This window comes from Pituophis catenifer, unplaced genomic scaffold (genome assembly GCF_029215685.1).
Source record: "Pituophis catenifer annectens isolate HBS135680 unplaced genomic scaffold, rPitCat1.0.hap2 SCAF_14, whole genome shotgun sequence".
Classification (NCBI taxonomy): Eukaryota; Metazoa; Chordata; class Lepidosauria; order Squamata; family Colubridae; genus Pituophis; species Pituophis catenifer.
This window is the reverse complement of record NW_027256894.1, coordinates 15,421,513-15,437,539: the sequence shown is the minus strand read 5'-3', so window position 1 is coordinate 15,437,539 and position 16,027 is coordinate 15,421,513. Positions and strand designations below refer to the sequence as shown.

Sequence of the window (16,027 nt, the reverse complement as noted above, 5' to 3'; positions counted from 1 at the left end):
GAATCCCACCTCAGATCTGAAGGCAGGACAAGAAGCAATGGGTTGAAACTAATGAAAGAGAGAAGCAACTTAGAACTAAGGAGACATTTCCTGACAGTGAGAACAATTAATCAGTGGAACAAGTTGCCTCCAGAAGTTGTGAATGCTCCAACACTGGAAGTTTTAAAGAATAGGATAGAATTCTTTATTGGCCAAGTGTGATTGGATACACAAGGAGTTTGTCTTGGTGCATATGCTCTCGGTGTACATGAAAAGATACGTTCGTCAAGAATCATAAGGTACAACACTTAATGATTGTCATAGAGAAACAGTCAATATAAATCTTAAGGTTACAGTCATAAGTAGGAGGAGATGGATGATAGGAACGATGAGAAGACTGATAGTAATGCAGACTTAATGAATAGTTAGATTGGAAGAGGTTGGATAACCATTTGTCTGAAGTGGTGTAGGGTTTCCTCCCTGAGCAGGGGGTTAGACTAGAAGACCTCCAAGGTCCCTTCCAACCAGTGGTGAAATCCAATTTTTTTTACTACAGTTCTGTGAGCATGGCTTGGTGGGCGTGGCAGGGGAAGGATAGTGTAAAATCTCCATTCCCACTCCACTCTGGGGCCAGCCAGAGGTGCTATTTGCCGGTTCTCCTAACTACTCAAAATTTCCGCTGCCGGTTCTCCAGAACCTGTAAGAACCTGCTGGATTTCACCCTTGCTTCCAACTCTGTTATTCTGTGTGTTAAGCCTTCCCTGAATGCAGTGGCTCATAAAGTTACTGCTCCAATTTTTTTTTATTACACTTTTCAGAAGTCTTTTTAATTTTAGCGCCCCAGGACCAGTGCGCCAAAGACTAAATTTTTATAGCTTAGAGCTAACCCTGCCCGTCAGCCTTCTCAGAGGGCATTGCTGTCCTTTTCCCTAATTTTAAGGGGAGTTGTCATAGGACAAACTCCAGACCCCCAAAAACTGCACTTAAAAAGTTACAGGCCAATTCCTGCAAACTTTTAGAAAGCTGACTTGGCTCAGTGGGCTGAGGAATTTAAATTATTCTTCTAAAGAAGAATTTAAATTTCTTCTTCTTTAGAAATTTAACTTTCTAAAACAGAAACCCTGCTTCCAACTCTCCCGGCTGGAACTGAGACTTAAATCCCTTCAAAGCTTAAAGAAGCAAAAAAAGCAACCAACAAAGCACCACCCACCCCTGCCCAGACTCCACCCGAATGAAACGCTCGTCTGAGGAGAAGCCTGCCTTTTATAGAGCGCTGAAGCCCCGCCCACCGGCCCGCCCTTCTCAAACGGCCTCCTAGGAGGCGGGGCCAAGCGGGACCGGAAATCCGGGAAGGACCGGGCGGAAGGGAGGGCGGGAAGGAGGCGGTGCCCGGTTTTGGATTGAAGGCGAGGGGGCATCTCTTCCCTTTGCCTCGCTTTGTTGGGTAATAAGATGCAATGATGATAATAATAATAATAGTAATAATAATTGCTTATTTTAAAGCCTGTGGGGGGGGGCTTTATAAGCCTGTGGGGGGCGTCTCCTCCTTTTTTTTTTTTTAAACCCCTTCCTGGATTGTTTTGATTTTTTTGCACCAAGGAGCTAGTCCTCTGGATCTTGCAAGGATTTCTGCAGCTGCCCAGGAGCTTTTGGAAGGGGAAGGGCAGGCAGGGTGGAAGCGGGATCTGGCTCAGATCAGATCAGGATGGCTTTCTTTTTTCCCTCCCTCTGATCCTACTACCCCCTCTCCCCGCCCCCCATCCCGTGGGTGACTCGTTGTGTAATTGTGTGATGATGGCAAACCCGTTGTGTAATTTCTGGATCTACAATCTTGGGGGTGGGGGGGTAATGCAAAGACAGGAAGGCCACCACCTGCTGCCAACTTTGCAATTGTTTAAAGAGCCCAGAAATTACCATAATTTTAGAATAGAATAGAGCTGGAAAAAAGGGTCCTTGGAGGTCTTCTAGTCCAGCCCCCTGTCCAAGCAGGGGAATCTATACCATGTCAGACAAGGGGCTGTCCAGTCTCTTCTTAAAAGCCTCCAGTGATGGAGCATCCACAACTTCTGGTGGCAAGCCGTTCCACTGGTTAATTGTCCTCCTCACTGTTAGGAAGTTTCTCCTTAGTTCTAGGTTGCTTCTCTCTTCGTTTAGTTTCCATCCGTTGTTTCTTGTCCTGCCCTCTGGTGCTTTGGAGAATAATTAATAGAATAGAATAACAGAGTTGGAAGGGACCTTGGAGGTCTTCTAGTCCAACCCCCTGCTTAGGCAGGAAATATAAAGATCCCTCAGGTTTAGTAGCCATCAAAGCTTTTCCCAGAATTACACTTGTAACAGGAACTTTTTTTCTATGGGTAGAGACCCCATAGATTGTATAAGAGTGTGAGTGTGCATGCCTGGCTTCAAGTCTGCTTTTGACTAATCCCTGCCGTTTTCATGACAAAGGTTTTTTTTGGAATTTGGTTTGCCCTTGCTTGCTTTCTAGGGCTGGGTGGGAGGGACTGGCCCAAAGTCCCCCAGCTGGCTTCGTCCCCAAGGCAGGAGGGCCACAAGTCACATTCTTCTGGTCTCTAGCCTGATGCCTTAACTACTATCGCTAGATCAATGCATCCTTTTAAAATAGAAAATGCTGGATATTTTCAATGAGAGGAGAGGGTGGCTCGACTTCCTGCTCTCTTTGTGAGCGACTGCAAATATTTTCCCTGCCCTTCTGAAGTTTAGTCCTGATCAGATTTACTCAGACATGAATGGGCTTCCAGTAAACTCATCCCCAAGGCAACAGACCTCAAGAATTTTCTCCATGGCTATTGTGGAAGGGGAAATGGAGTATCTTGCGTTGGCTCAAAAACTGCATTTCTATTCCTTTTCTTCTCTGCTTTTATTCAAACATTCTTTTTCTTGGGGTTGACTGTTACTTTCAATTCCTTTTGTTGGACCGCTATGACAATTTGATAATTTACCTTCTGCAACGTCTCTTAAGAATGTCCTGATATCGCCTTGCAACAATGGGTCTGAAGAGGATGTGCAAGGATTGTTAAACAATACTGTGCTGTTTGATTTGCTCTTTTTTGAAACAAAATAGTGTGTTCCGTTAGTTACTCTTTCAGAGTAAGTATCCTGTTTCCCCCGAAAAGATCCAACCGGAAAATAAGCCCCAGCATAATTTTTCAGGATGCTCGTAACATAAGCCCTAACCCAAAAATAAGCCCCAGTTAAGAGAGTCAGCAGACGGAGGCGTTTAATACTGTATTTACCCCAAAATAATCCCTAACTGGAAAATTAGCCATAATGCGCTGTCTTTTGGAGCAAAAATTAATATAAGACCCGGTCTTATTTGGGGGAAAACACAGTCCATGTTTTATAGGCTCACAGTCCTTAAAGGACAGCTATCACTTAATATAGAAAAGAGAAGCTTACTTATGTTGAACTGGTTTTGTATGGCCAGATTATCGACAGTATCAAATTTAACATTTACACAGGTGTTTTGTTTTCACGAAATAACAGATGGTGGGATTTTATATATATATATTTTCAGGAATTCCAGAATGGCTTCTACCACTGATATCATTCAGAATTATCAAAGTATGTTTGCTCATCGATACACTACAGAGGATAAGGAATACCAAAAATACCTCCAGTGTTCTGCCAAACCACCTCCTATAATTGAAGACTGGATGGACAGGTCTGTTAACATTCTCCTTACGTTAAAATTTTGTTGGATGGCTGTGGGGAGTCATAATTATGCAGCGTGTGCCATAAAGGCAAAACCCCAAACCAAGATAGCAGAATGCAGAACAAGCCATAAAGCCTAAATATAGCTCGCTCCACAGTGGTTAAGGTCCATTTATCTTAAATGACTGTGTTTGTATGGATTAAAAAGGATTAAATGTGTTTGTATGGATTAAAAATATTTGGTTTTGTGCATATCCTCCTGAAAGAGCTTTATAGATCAACATGCAAATTCCTTCCACATTTTCCCCGATAAAAATGTGGTTATGTACTGTTACCTATGTTAATGGTTTACAGATGTGGTATGATGAGAATTTATAAAAGTTTATCTGCCCATGTTACTCTGTTGGCTCACGTGCGTAAAGGCAAGAGACCAAATATGTCTAAGATTAGAGAGACAATTTACAGTAATTGAATTGCCTGCAGCAGAGTATTTGCTACATCCTGACCTGTATAATGGGTATAATAACAACTTGATTTATTTATAGTGCCTCTAATATGTTTACCAAAATGGCTATTGCTTTCCTGTCCCTGTTTATACATTTCAGTTACTTTTTTTTTTTTTTAATCATTTTAATTGTAAGCTGCTCTCCAAATGCCGTCGTTTTAAGAACACGGGGTTTCCATACAAGAAAATTGAAAAACCTTTATATAAATGGTAATGTTAATAAAACTGTAAACAGTTGTAAAGGTTTATGGAGGCCCAATGGCTTATTTATCCATGGTTTTTGAATAAACTAATATAGTCTAGCTTTGTAAACAGATTAATGGTTTAAGATCGAGGTAGCTAATACAATATATGGACACAACCGGACAAGCAACATTAGGCCTATCGGTCTAGTGGTTGAGGCATCAGGTTAGAAAGCAAGAGGCTGTGAGTTCTAGTCCTGCCTTAGGCATGAAAGCCAGCTGGGTGACTTTGGACCAAGTCCCTCCCTCCCCCCCCTCTCTCAGCCGAACAAACCTCACAGGGTTGTTGTTTTGGGGAAAATAGGAGGAAAGTGTGTTGGATATGTTCTTGCCGACTTGTTTGTAAAAATAATGAAGGTGAGATATAAATGAATACACGAATAAACAAACATGCAATAAATATATCTGCATGAATACCAACCAAAATGCACCAATAAAGGAGAATATTTGTAGGTCGGGGTTGAAATGTGGGGTGCTCATTTGGTGCTCTCTGAGCTTGGTAGTTTTCTTACAGACGTTTCATTACCCAACTAAGTAACATCATCAGTGCTACTAAGGAGTGCAGTTTGCTGTCAGTTTATATTCTGGTGTCTTGACTGCCTGCCCATCCCCACCCACATAGATAGGCAGGATACCAGAATATAAACTGAGAGCAAACAGTACTCCTTACGAGCACTGACGATGTTTCCCAGTTTGGGTAATGAAATTGTTGTGACCCGCCAGCGGCCAGCAGAGCTGGCAGCAGAGTCAGACAGTGAGGAGGTTGGGGAGGAACATGGGCCAGTCCTGGGAGCTGGGGAAAACTCGGATGAGGGCTGTGCATCAGAGGCAGAGAGGGAGTTAGACAGCAGTGAGACAGAGGAACAGCTGGAGCCCATTGTTCTGTCCCCGTCCCACACACGTACCCCTACGGACGGTCCAGAGTTAATAAGCCACACGACAAAATCTTTGAAGATAAAGCTGGCAGCATCCCAGTGGCTAGCTGCCAATTCAGACTTTACTCACACAAAACAAAGATTAGACTGCAAGCATTCCGATAAAGCAGGCAGAGTTTCAACAATACAAGGATTAGTCCAAATGCAGTCCGACAAGGCAGGCAGAAGTCCAGTAATGCAGAGATCATGGATTATTTCTAGTTTTTGCTCGTCACAAACTGAACCGGCCACCACACCCACATTTATACCCTGTGAGGTGTGGTCCAGTGACTCAGCTAATCTCTGGCACGCCTTCCCCTCTGCTGCGCACACTTCTCCCTGCGCCTCTGCCGAGGGTCCAGCCAGCACTTATCTCCTTTGTCGCTGTCCACCTGCGGGGACGTGCTTGGCTCTGGGCCTATCTTCTGGCCTTCGGTGTCCTCCGGAGGCATTGCCAGAGAGGAGGGTCCTGGAGAGGGAGGCCTTGCCAACTCCTCTCCCTCACTCTCAGAGTCTGCATCTGTCGATAGCCCAGGCTCAGGCAACGGAGCCACAACACCCATTCCCAGTGTGTGCATGCACAGAGCTGCCAGAAGACAAGAACTGAGAAAGCAGGGTCGACTCGGGAGTAAAGCCACACCTTGGAGTTGATTGGCCCCTCCCATAGGAAACAAAAGAGGAGCGAACGGGGAGGGGGCTTTTGCAGGAAACAATTCATTTGTTCGATAGTTTCAAGAGTGGAAAGTTCTGTTCGTGACTCTAAGAGACTCTGTGCCAAGTTTTGCCTTACTCTACGGTTGGAAACAAGTTACATGGCAGCTTGCCAAGCGAGATAAGGTTTGTGTTGATAAATATTCCTTTGAAAAACTGTTTGGGCAGACCTTGCTGACTGTGAATGAAAGTAATTCACAGTCGTGTAAATAAAAGAGGTTTTGCCAGGACCAATTCCTGCTTCCTGCTTTTTAAGGGAGCCTAGGTCAGAACAGAAATGTCTACAAGAAAACAAGCAAGCTCAGAGAGCACCAAGGACCCCTCAGCCAAAAACGTAACTTTCATGTCTTAACTTTTACAAACGTTTCACCAGGTCCTTTTTGAACTTTCAGAGACCCGAGTGTGCCGTCTGTGTCGGAGATCCTCCAGAATTATGAAAATAAGTTTGCCCATCGATTCACTTCCGAAGACGAGGAGTATCAGAAGTATGTTCAACGTCCCGCTGATCCGCCTCCCTTAGTAGAAGGCTGGCGAAATAGATCGAGTGATAACCAGCGATACAGAGATCGGTATTACAGCTGCTTTCTTCTTCTTCTTTTTTTTTTTTTTAAAAAGTTTTTATTATATGGATGGGAAAAAATGTGGACACTGTACAGGTAGTCCTCGACTTATGACCACAATTGAGCCTAAGACTTTTGTTGCTCAGTGAGACGTCCCTTAAGTGAATTTTGATGGGGGGGGCATTTTACGACCTTCCTTGACACTGTTGTTAAGTGGATCACTGCGCTTGTCAAATTAGTAAACGCGAGCGTTAAATGAGTCTGGATTCCCCATTGACCTTTGCTTGTCAGAAGGTTGCAAAGGGAGACCCCTGTGACACGGCAACCGTCATAAATGTGAGTCAGTCTGAATTTGGATCACGTGGGGATGCTGCAATGGTTGCGTGAGAAACATTGACAAGTCCCTTTTTTCAGTGATCTTGCCACTTCGAATGGTCACTAAATGAACTGTTGAAAGTCAGGGACCCCAGTTTGCAATGCCAGTCCTTTTGGCTGTTCCAAGAAGATTCCCCATCTCTGATTCAGGCGATGCTGAAAGTCGCAGAGATAGTTCAGATTGCTATGAAGAAGTTAGATGTTGGCTTCTTTCTGGTGGTGCCACCCCACTCGGTGGGAGGGTAGATGATGTCAACCAAGAAGTGACGTGGAGTCTTCAGAACAGCTTGTTTCTTGGCTTTGTCTCTCTAGAACAAGGGCGGACAAGGCGTGGCCCTTCAGAAGTTGATAAGTGCTTTATATCATTTTTGTCTGTTAGCCAACCTAGCTTTTCTTGTGAAGAGAGCCGAGATGTTGAGAAGACCTAACAAGTTGGGATCTGCCAGAGTTAATGCATCAACCCTGCCCAGCAACTCCTCCTCGAGCGTGTTTGAATTGAATTGCCTTTTCTGCCTGTCTCGGAGGGCAAGAATGTAGAATAAGAGAGTTGGAAGTTACCTTTGGAGGCCCTCTAGGCCAATCCTCTGCCCAGGGTAGGAGATCCTATAGCATTCCAGACAAATGACCATCCCCGTCTCTTCTTGAGAACTTCCAGCGTTGGAGAATTCACAGCTTCTGGAGACAAGTTGTTCCGCTTGATTAATTGTTCTAACTGTCAGGAAATTTCTCCTTTGTTCTAGCTTGGAATCTCTCTCGAATGATCTTCCACACGTTACTTCTTGCCCTACCCCTCAGGTGCTTTGCAGAATCAGTTGACTCCCTCTTCTTTGTAACAGCCCTTCAAGTTCTGGAAGACTGCTACCTTATCACCCTTAGTCCTTCTCTTTGTTAGACTGGAACATACCTAGCTCCCTCAATCATCCATCATATGGTTTAGCCTCCAGACTCCTTATGAGAACCAGGAAAAAAGAAGTTAAGTTTTGTTTTTTGTTTTATTTTGATTTGATTTATATGCCGCCCTTTTCCGGAGACTCAGGGCAGCTTACAATGCGTTAAGCAATAGCCTTCATACTTTTGTATATTTATACAAAGTCAGCTTATTGCCCCCACAATCCGGGTCCTTATTTTACCTACCTTAGAAAGGATGGAAGGCTGAGTCAACCTTGAGCCTGGTGAGATTCGAATTTGCAGTAATTGCAGGCAGCTGATGTTAATAACAGTGCTTTAGTATGCTGTGCCACCAGGGCTCTTTGTCCTATCACCACCACCACCACCACCACTACTACTACTACTACTACTACTACTACTACTACTACTACTACTACTTCTTCTTCTTCTTCTTCTTCTTCTTCTCCTTCTCCTTCTCCTTCTCCTTCTCCTTCTCCTTCTCCTTCTCCTTCTCCTTCTCCTTCTCCTTCTCCTTCTCCTTCTTCTTCTGCCGTATCCATCATCGGATGTTGGCGATCATGTTGACGATCCTATTTTTGTCAACAGCCGTATGAAAAAGTGCTGCTGAGTTTTGTCCAAACCTGTCCCTTAGGTTGTGAAGCCATGATGTTCTTCTGCCTGGACCTCATTTGCCTTCAATCTTTCCCTGGAGGATTAAGTGAAGGATGCCGTATTTTTCCGGGTGTCGCATCACATGTCCAAAATATTCTAACTTTCACTTTTTTTAATGGTTTTGATGATTTCCCTTGGCTTTCCCAGGTGGCTTATCACCTCATTTCTGATTTTGTCAACCCAGCTTATACGTAACAGCCGCCTGCAAATCCACATTTCAAATGCTTCTGGTTTCTTCAAGTGGCTTTCTGTCTGAGACCAACTCTCCACTCCGTAGAGCGGGATAGAAAAGATGTAACATCTCACAAGCCTCATTTTCAGTCTTAGACTTATGTCGTGACTGCAGAAGATCTTTTTTTCATTTTGAAGAATGCTGTTCGCGCTTTCTCTATCCTTGTCTTTACTTTGGTGGTCGTGCCCCAGCTTTCATGTAAATTAGAATCGAGGTACATGATCCTTTCAACTTTTTCTAGAGGTATTCCTTCCGAAGTTATCGGTGGTAAATTAATGGGTTGTTTGCTGACGATCATGATCTTGGTTTTTGAGGTGTTAAATTTCAAGCCGTATTTTTCACATATTTCTGGGACTCTGTTGATGAGGAGCTGGAGGTCTTCATGCTTATTGTTTTTTTTTGTTGTTGTTGTTTTTTGTTTGTTTTAATTTGATTTATATGCCGCCCTTCTCCGGAGACTCAGGGCGGCTTACAATGCGCTAAGCAATTATTGGTGAGCAGTCCTACCACTGCTTGTGCTAATTCCCCACTTTTTCTTTACTGTCGCCTTCCTTTGTTAACTGAAGACTTCTCTGGGTGGGGAGGACTAGACACCCCACTCACCCCCTCAATTAGTACAGTGGTCTAAGGCACCCTGTTATTAAGCTGGTTATTAAGACCAGCTGCCTGCAATTACTGCAGGTTCGAATCTCGCCAAGGCTCAAGGTTGACTCAGCCTTCCATCCTTTCTAAGGTAGGTAAATTGAGGACCCAGTTTGTGGGGGCAATAAGCTGACTTTGTATACAAAAGGATGAAGGCTATTGCTTAGCGCATTGTAAGCCGCCCTGAGTCTCCGGAGAAGGGCGGCATTTAAATCAAATTAAAAAAAAAAATCCAGTCAGGAGAAATAAGAATGATAGTGGAACTACCCAAAGCGACACCAAGTTAAATTAGTTGAGAAAAAGGATGGGGGAAAGAAGTGGCTGGGTCCAAATTCTAAATTCCTGGCTCTTCAAAGGTTTCCTAAATGAGAGAAACCCAACATCTTCACACTGAGGAGAAGAACGCAAATATTTGACAAGCTGTCAAATTAATTCTCCCTTTTACACAGACCAGGCCCATTTCGCTCAGCATGACTAAACTAAAAGAAAGCAAGGAGGGAAATTATACACATTAGATATTCATCAGATGTTGAATAATACTTCAGAGTTTCTATATCTACATTTAAAAATACAATTCTCTATTGCTATAAAATGCCAAAAAGACAAAGTGTTGTGTCACTTTTGGAAAAGTAGATAAAATTGGTGAGTTACAGATAAATCTCTGTCGAAACAACAACCCAAGAGATGCAAATAATGCCAGATAATCTTCTCTTTGAGTAGCTTCATTCATCGTAGATTTTAAGGTTCAACTCAACCCCTTGTTCCTCTCTTGCCTTCCCTTCCCTTCCCCTTTGGCTCGGTCCAGAGGTGAAATGCTCCCGGTTTGGACCAGATCGCCCAATCCGGTAGTGATGGAGGCGGGTGGTTCGGAGAACCGGTAGCAAAAATCCCTGCCTATCTCCCCCTGCCCCCCCATGCCTAGCTGAGGCACGCAATCATCAGAGGCTTTTTAAAAAAAATTTAAAAGCATTTTTTCTACAACCTCTTCGGCCGAAAAAATGCTTTTAAAAGTTAAAAAAAAAAGCCTCTGATGATCGCGCAGCTCAGCTGGGATCGTCAGAGGCTTTTAAAAGCATTTTTTCTACAAACTCTTCAGCTGGGATCGTCAGAGGCTTTTAAAAGCATTTTTTCTACAACCTCTGAAGAGGTTGTAGAAAAAATGCTTTTAAAAGCCTCTGACGATCCCAGCTGAGTTGCCTGATCGGCAGAGCCTTTTTTTTCTTTTAAATGCCTCTGACGATCCAAGCTAAGTTGCTGGAATAATGCCGGGGATGCAACTCTGAAAATGAACCTTGCGTTTTAGCATGCCGTGTTTCCCTTTTTCACAGATTCAGGGACAGCCGGCAATTCCGAAACAGGGGACACCGATACGACCACCCAGGAGGCTACAGATCTGAGCAGTGGCACGACAAAGGCTACGGCAGTAACTATCATCAGCACCAACACGGGCAGTCGTCCTATCCTCAACATGGCTGGCCGCAGCGCGGCTACGGGTCGTATTTCCAGGAGCCGCGGTACGGCCGCTACTAGCACGCCAGCCTGCCTTGGCATTTCAAGTGTAACCGGGAGCAGCCGCAGGCTTCCAAAGGGTTCCCTTTGTTTTGTTGTATTTCAAACGTTCGTACATCCCGTAGAAATCTTTTCTGTATTTATATGCAAATACGTTTAACCCAGAAGACGAGAGACGGTGACGTCGGAGGGGAGCAGCTTAGTGGTGAGTTTGTCACTTCGCTGGTTTTCGTCTTGACGTCTGTAATTTGCTAAGAAGGAAACGGGGCCGCTGGGAGAATCCGACTTTAGCCTAGGGGAGCTGATCTTCTCCAAGTCCTGACTCACGCAGTTTTGTTACCAATGACGAACACCGTGATGAATATCGGTAATATGTCATGATAGGGAAAAAAACATACTTGGTTGCCTTTGTGGGTTTTATTTTGTTTAGGCTCCGGTTTGTTCCTATGTTTATCTGTGCAAGGTGATTACCCTTCCAAGGTTTAATTTGCAAGCGATTAAGCTAAAATGTCACATAAACAGGGAGATGATTGTAAAAACGTGCTGCATTTTGAAGGCCTGTTTTGTTTTTGCATTAAAGCTAAAATTCGTTATAATTAAATGGCGTCCCGTTGTATCTGTGCTCCAATTTCAGCAAAGTGAGCGATTATTGTTAAGGATAACCGATGTTGTGGGTTATTGAGCAAAGTGCCCTTTGAGTAATCGCATGAAAAGCGACTGAGAGTGGTTGTGAACAATCACAGTTAACACACAAACACACTGAGTTGTAATCTTTTACTTTTAGAAAAAAGTAAAGCAAAGTCCAAAAACAATCCAAGTCATGCAAAGATAAGACGAGAGTTAAAAGATCAGTCCAGGGATATTTCAAGTACAAAGTCTTCTTACCAGTTGTAGTCGTACACAATAAAACAGTTCTTCTTGAGTTTCAAAACAGGAACAAGTTCAATATAAAACATTCAATAAATAGTAGAAAGCAACATGTAGCTATGATCAAACAGTGATCATGCAGAGAGATCAGATAGAGAGTTACAGCAAATAAGCAGGTAAAATGGTGTAATATCCACACAAGCCATGATCCTGACTTCCCTTAAGTACATTGGCTACAGAGCTTAGCCAATCAGGTTACAGGATGATGCAATACAGTCTTAAAGCAATATAATACCTTTCTGACTGCAAACATACATTGTTGGTTTATATATTGCCTGACCAACTAGTTAGACAAATAACCATTTCCTAACAGTTATCATATATGGAATAATTCGCAACAAAAGGCTGGATTTATTTATTTATTTTTATTCGACCTAAAACCTTCTGTTCTGCTCAGCGGAATTCTCAAAGTGACTACAAAAACAAGCAAAACAAATGCCGCAGCTAGTAGAGGTAGTCCTCAACTTACAACAGTTTCCTTTAGCGACCTTTCAAAGTTACACCGGCATTGAAAAAAGTGACTCGGGGCCATTTTTCACACTTAACGACCGTTGCAGCATCCCCCCCCATGGTCACCTGATCAAAATTCAGACACTTGTCAATGAACTCCCTATTTTTGACAGTTGCATTGGCCTGGAGTCACGCGATCAACGTTAGCAAACAGTTCGTAAAGCACGTAAAAAATGCAAGTAGAAAAAATAGGGACCACCTTTGGTGGGAAGGTAACAGCGCTCTGTGCACCTTTGGCGTTGAGTCATGCCGGCCAAATGACCACGGAGACGTCTTCGGACAGCGCTGGCTCTTCGGCTTTGAAACGGAGATGAGCACCGCCCCCTAGAGTCGGGAACGACTAGCACATATGTGCAAGGGGAACCTTTACCTTTACCTATCCCATTAAGTCACAACATGTGCTGCTGGAGTGATGGGTTGTTTAAATCCCAAAAGGGTTATCTGGCAACTTCTGCTTCATGGCTTACGATGTTCTTACTCCAGTGATTTATTTAATAAAAGCGTTAACTTAGCAAAATGGATGAACCAGATCTGTTTTTACCTGGCTGTACACCGCCCCGAGTCCTTCGGGAGAGGGGCGGAATAGAAATAAAATTATCCTTATCCTTATCCTTATCTGTTTGGCACACGAGGCAGAAAATCCCATTAGCAGCTCTGCCTTGAAATAAAAATATAATCCAACCGCAGAACAATTTTTATCACCCTTTTCGTACGACATCCAAATTCGGTGGCTAAACTAAAAAGCGCCTTGACTGATACAAGACCGTGATTTAAGCAGGCAGAGAGCTAAGTCTTACCTGCCTTATTATCAAGAGATGCCTAGTAGAAACACTTGGGTTTCACAGCCGATCTGATAAGCTCCATTAGTGTGGGAAGAACAGAGCCTTTTAATGCCATTGATTAAGTTCCTCAGCAGGATGCATCACAAACAGATTTGCCGGGGCCCTGAGTATAAATGCTACTATGTACTGCTGTTACAGCAAGAGAAGGGGAAGGGGAAAAAAAAGAAAAAAAGGCTGCAGTATAAACAAGAGAAGAAGAGAAACACAACCTTCCCTTTTAAAAGAATGACTAAAAAAGCTTTTGGTTAAAAGTCAGGATATGTTTACGAGATGTATGCGCTGTTAAAAAGAGCATATAGAAGCTGGGAGCTGTGGGTTTTGTTTAACATGTGATCTTCTCTCGCCACAGATCTCCACTTAAGTCTCATCGAGATCTGGCCCGCGGGGTGCTTAGATCTGGCCCATGAGGCCGCCCTGGAAACAGCGAAGGACTGGCCCGCAGTGCCTCTGCCAGCGAAAATGGAGCTTGGGAAGGCTGCATACGGCCCTCCCGAGCTCCATTTTCGCTGGCAGAGGGTTGCAGGAGGCCGTCGCAGCTGAAACGGAGCTTGTGAACCTGTTTTCTCTGGCAGAGCACTCGGGCCATCATAGGCACCCCCGACACGAGTGACATCGAGCTGGCCATGCCCACCCTGGCCACGCCCACCTGGTCCCCCTGAGGTCAAACACAACCCTGATGCAGCCCTCAATGAAATCGAGTTTGACCCCCCTGCTTTAAGTCCTGTGGAAAGTGATGCTCGCTCCCTTTCTCCCTGAAATGGTCCCAACACACTAGGAGTCCCTCTCTCTCTCTCTCTCTCTCTCCCTCTCTCTCTCTCTCTCTCTCTCTCTCTCTCTCTCTCTCTCTCTCTTCCCCCACTTGCAAAGGAAGTCCTGGAAGGTACGTTCGCTTTCTTCCAGCAGCAGAGACTCACACGCACATACAATCAGAAGGCATTGCAGATTCCAAGAAGAATTCTGATAATTTGCAGATAGGATTCGGAAGTACAGGCTGACCGGCAGGGAGATGAATAGTTGTCTGCCATACCTATTCATCTCCGCCCCTGCCTTTTATCCCCAGAGCTAGGGAGGGGCTTCACTAGCAGCAGTGGCTCTTCCGTCCCAAGGATCAGCCCACAGATTTCCACCGCTCTCCTCTCCTCTGCCTTCTGCACATCCCTGCATCAGGCACTGGACCCAGCTGTTCCTCCTCCTCCTCATCAGCCACCTCCAGTTCTGGAGGCTGTCAATTCTCCATCTGAGGGCTGATGGATGGCACAGGCTCCACCTCTATCTCTCTCTCTCTCTGCCAGCTCCATTCCCACTTCCCCTCGGAGCTCTCAGGTTGCCTTGATGCTGGCTCTGACTCCCACACCGCCTCATCTGATTCGGCTGCTGGAGGGGCCAGCATCCAACAGGCCACAACAAGATGGTGTCCTCCTGCCATCTGTCTTTTATAAACAGCTTTTTCTGAAATCCTAAATTTTGGACAGACAAGGCGCAGAAGCCAGCATGGGATCAAAACGACATTCCACGAATTCGTGCTCACAATTAGCCTAAAAGTGGTTTGGCTGAGCCACGGCGGCTGGACCAATGAAGGAGATTGTTTGTTTGTTTTTTTAATTTGATTTATATGCCGCCCTTCTCCGGAGACTCAGAGCGGCTTACAATGTGCTCAGCAATAGCCTTCATCCTTTTGTATATTTATACAAAGTCAGCTTATTGCCCCCACAACTGGGTCCTCAATTTACCTACCTTAGAAAGGATGGAAGGTTGAGTCAACCTTGAGCCTTGGCGAGATTCGAACCTGCAGTAATTGCAGGCAGCTGGTCTTAATAACCAGCTTAATAACAGGGTGACTTAGACCACTGTACTACCAAGGCTCTTCTCATTACCCAGGCCGAAGGCCATCTGTTTCTGCAATGATGCCTTTTAACCACGAGGAAAAGTAGGATGTTCTGTTTTCTTCATTTTTCTCCCCTTCAGAACCTAAAGAGACAAATTAAAACCCTTAAGAGGGAGCAGGCACTGGTCCTTCCCACATGCCTGGAATTGCCCTTACCAGCTATATATAATTATATGCAAATGAGTGCTAAATCAGGATACTCACTCCAAGCACTTCCACCCTGAATGCTTTTTGTTTTTGTTTTTTTTTTAGAAACCGGCGCCAAGGAATTCGTTTCCTCTAACCTCTTCCCATTATTTAAAGAAACATGTAGAACCTACACAGCATTTTATTTAAACAACCGTTTAAAATGTTTCTGTCTCATGTTCTATTTTTAAAGGCAATCAGAAGTGGTTTTCTCAGCACTGACCTTCAGGGACCAGAGTAGCAGATTTCCTTTTGACAATAGTTTTTAAAAAAGGAAAACGAAACTTTATTTTGTGAAATCAGAATGTTGAGCTCCAAACGTAAGAGCCTTGGTGGCACAGCAGACTAAAGTGCTGTTAACTAGCACCAGCTGCCTGCAATTACTGCAAGTTCAAATCTCACCAGGCTCAAGGTTGACTCAGCCTTCCATCCTTTCGAGGTAAAATGAGGACCCAGATTGTGGGGGCAATAAACTGACTTTGTATAAAAAGGAACACCGCTTAGGGGTGGGCCGAAAGCCCTACTAAGCAAGTATATACAAAAGTATGAAGGCTATTGCTTAACGCATTGTAAGCCGCCCTGAGTCTCCAGAGAAGGGCGGCATATAAATCGAACCAATAAATAAATAAATAAATAAATAAATAAATAAATAAATAAACAAACAAACAAACAAACAAACAAACAAACAAACATGTGTGTGTGTGTGCATGGATGCAAGAAATCCAAAGACTGCTCTTGTCATTTGTATCTCCCTCTTGTGTGTGTGTGTGTGTGTT

At 44.1% G+C, this 16,027-nt stretch overlaps 1 protein-coding gene across 1 annotated transcript; it reads left to right on the top strand.

The window, feature by feature from the left end:
* The first annotated feature begins 1,340 nt into the window (after positions 1-1,340).
* Positions 1,341-11,502, top strand: RAMAC (RNA guanine-7 methyltransferase activating subunit). The gene is made up of 4 exons (XM_070953587.1): positions 1,341-1,423; positions 3,515-3,661; positions 6,416-6,592; positions 10,721-11,502. The coding sequence occupies exons 2-4, from the start codon at positions 3,525-3,527 to the stop codon at positions 10,920-10,922; spliced, it is 516 nt and encodes a 171-aa protein (XP_070809688.1). The 5' UTR covers positions 1,341-1,423; positions 3,515-3,524; the 3' UTR covers positions 10,923-11,502.
* Positions 11,503-16,027: the final 4,525 nt, after the last annotated feature.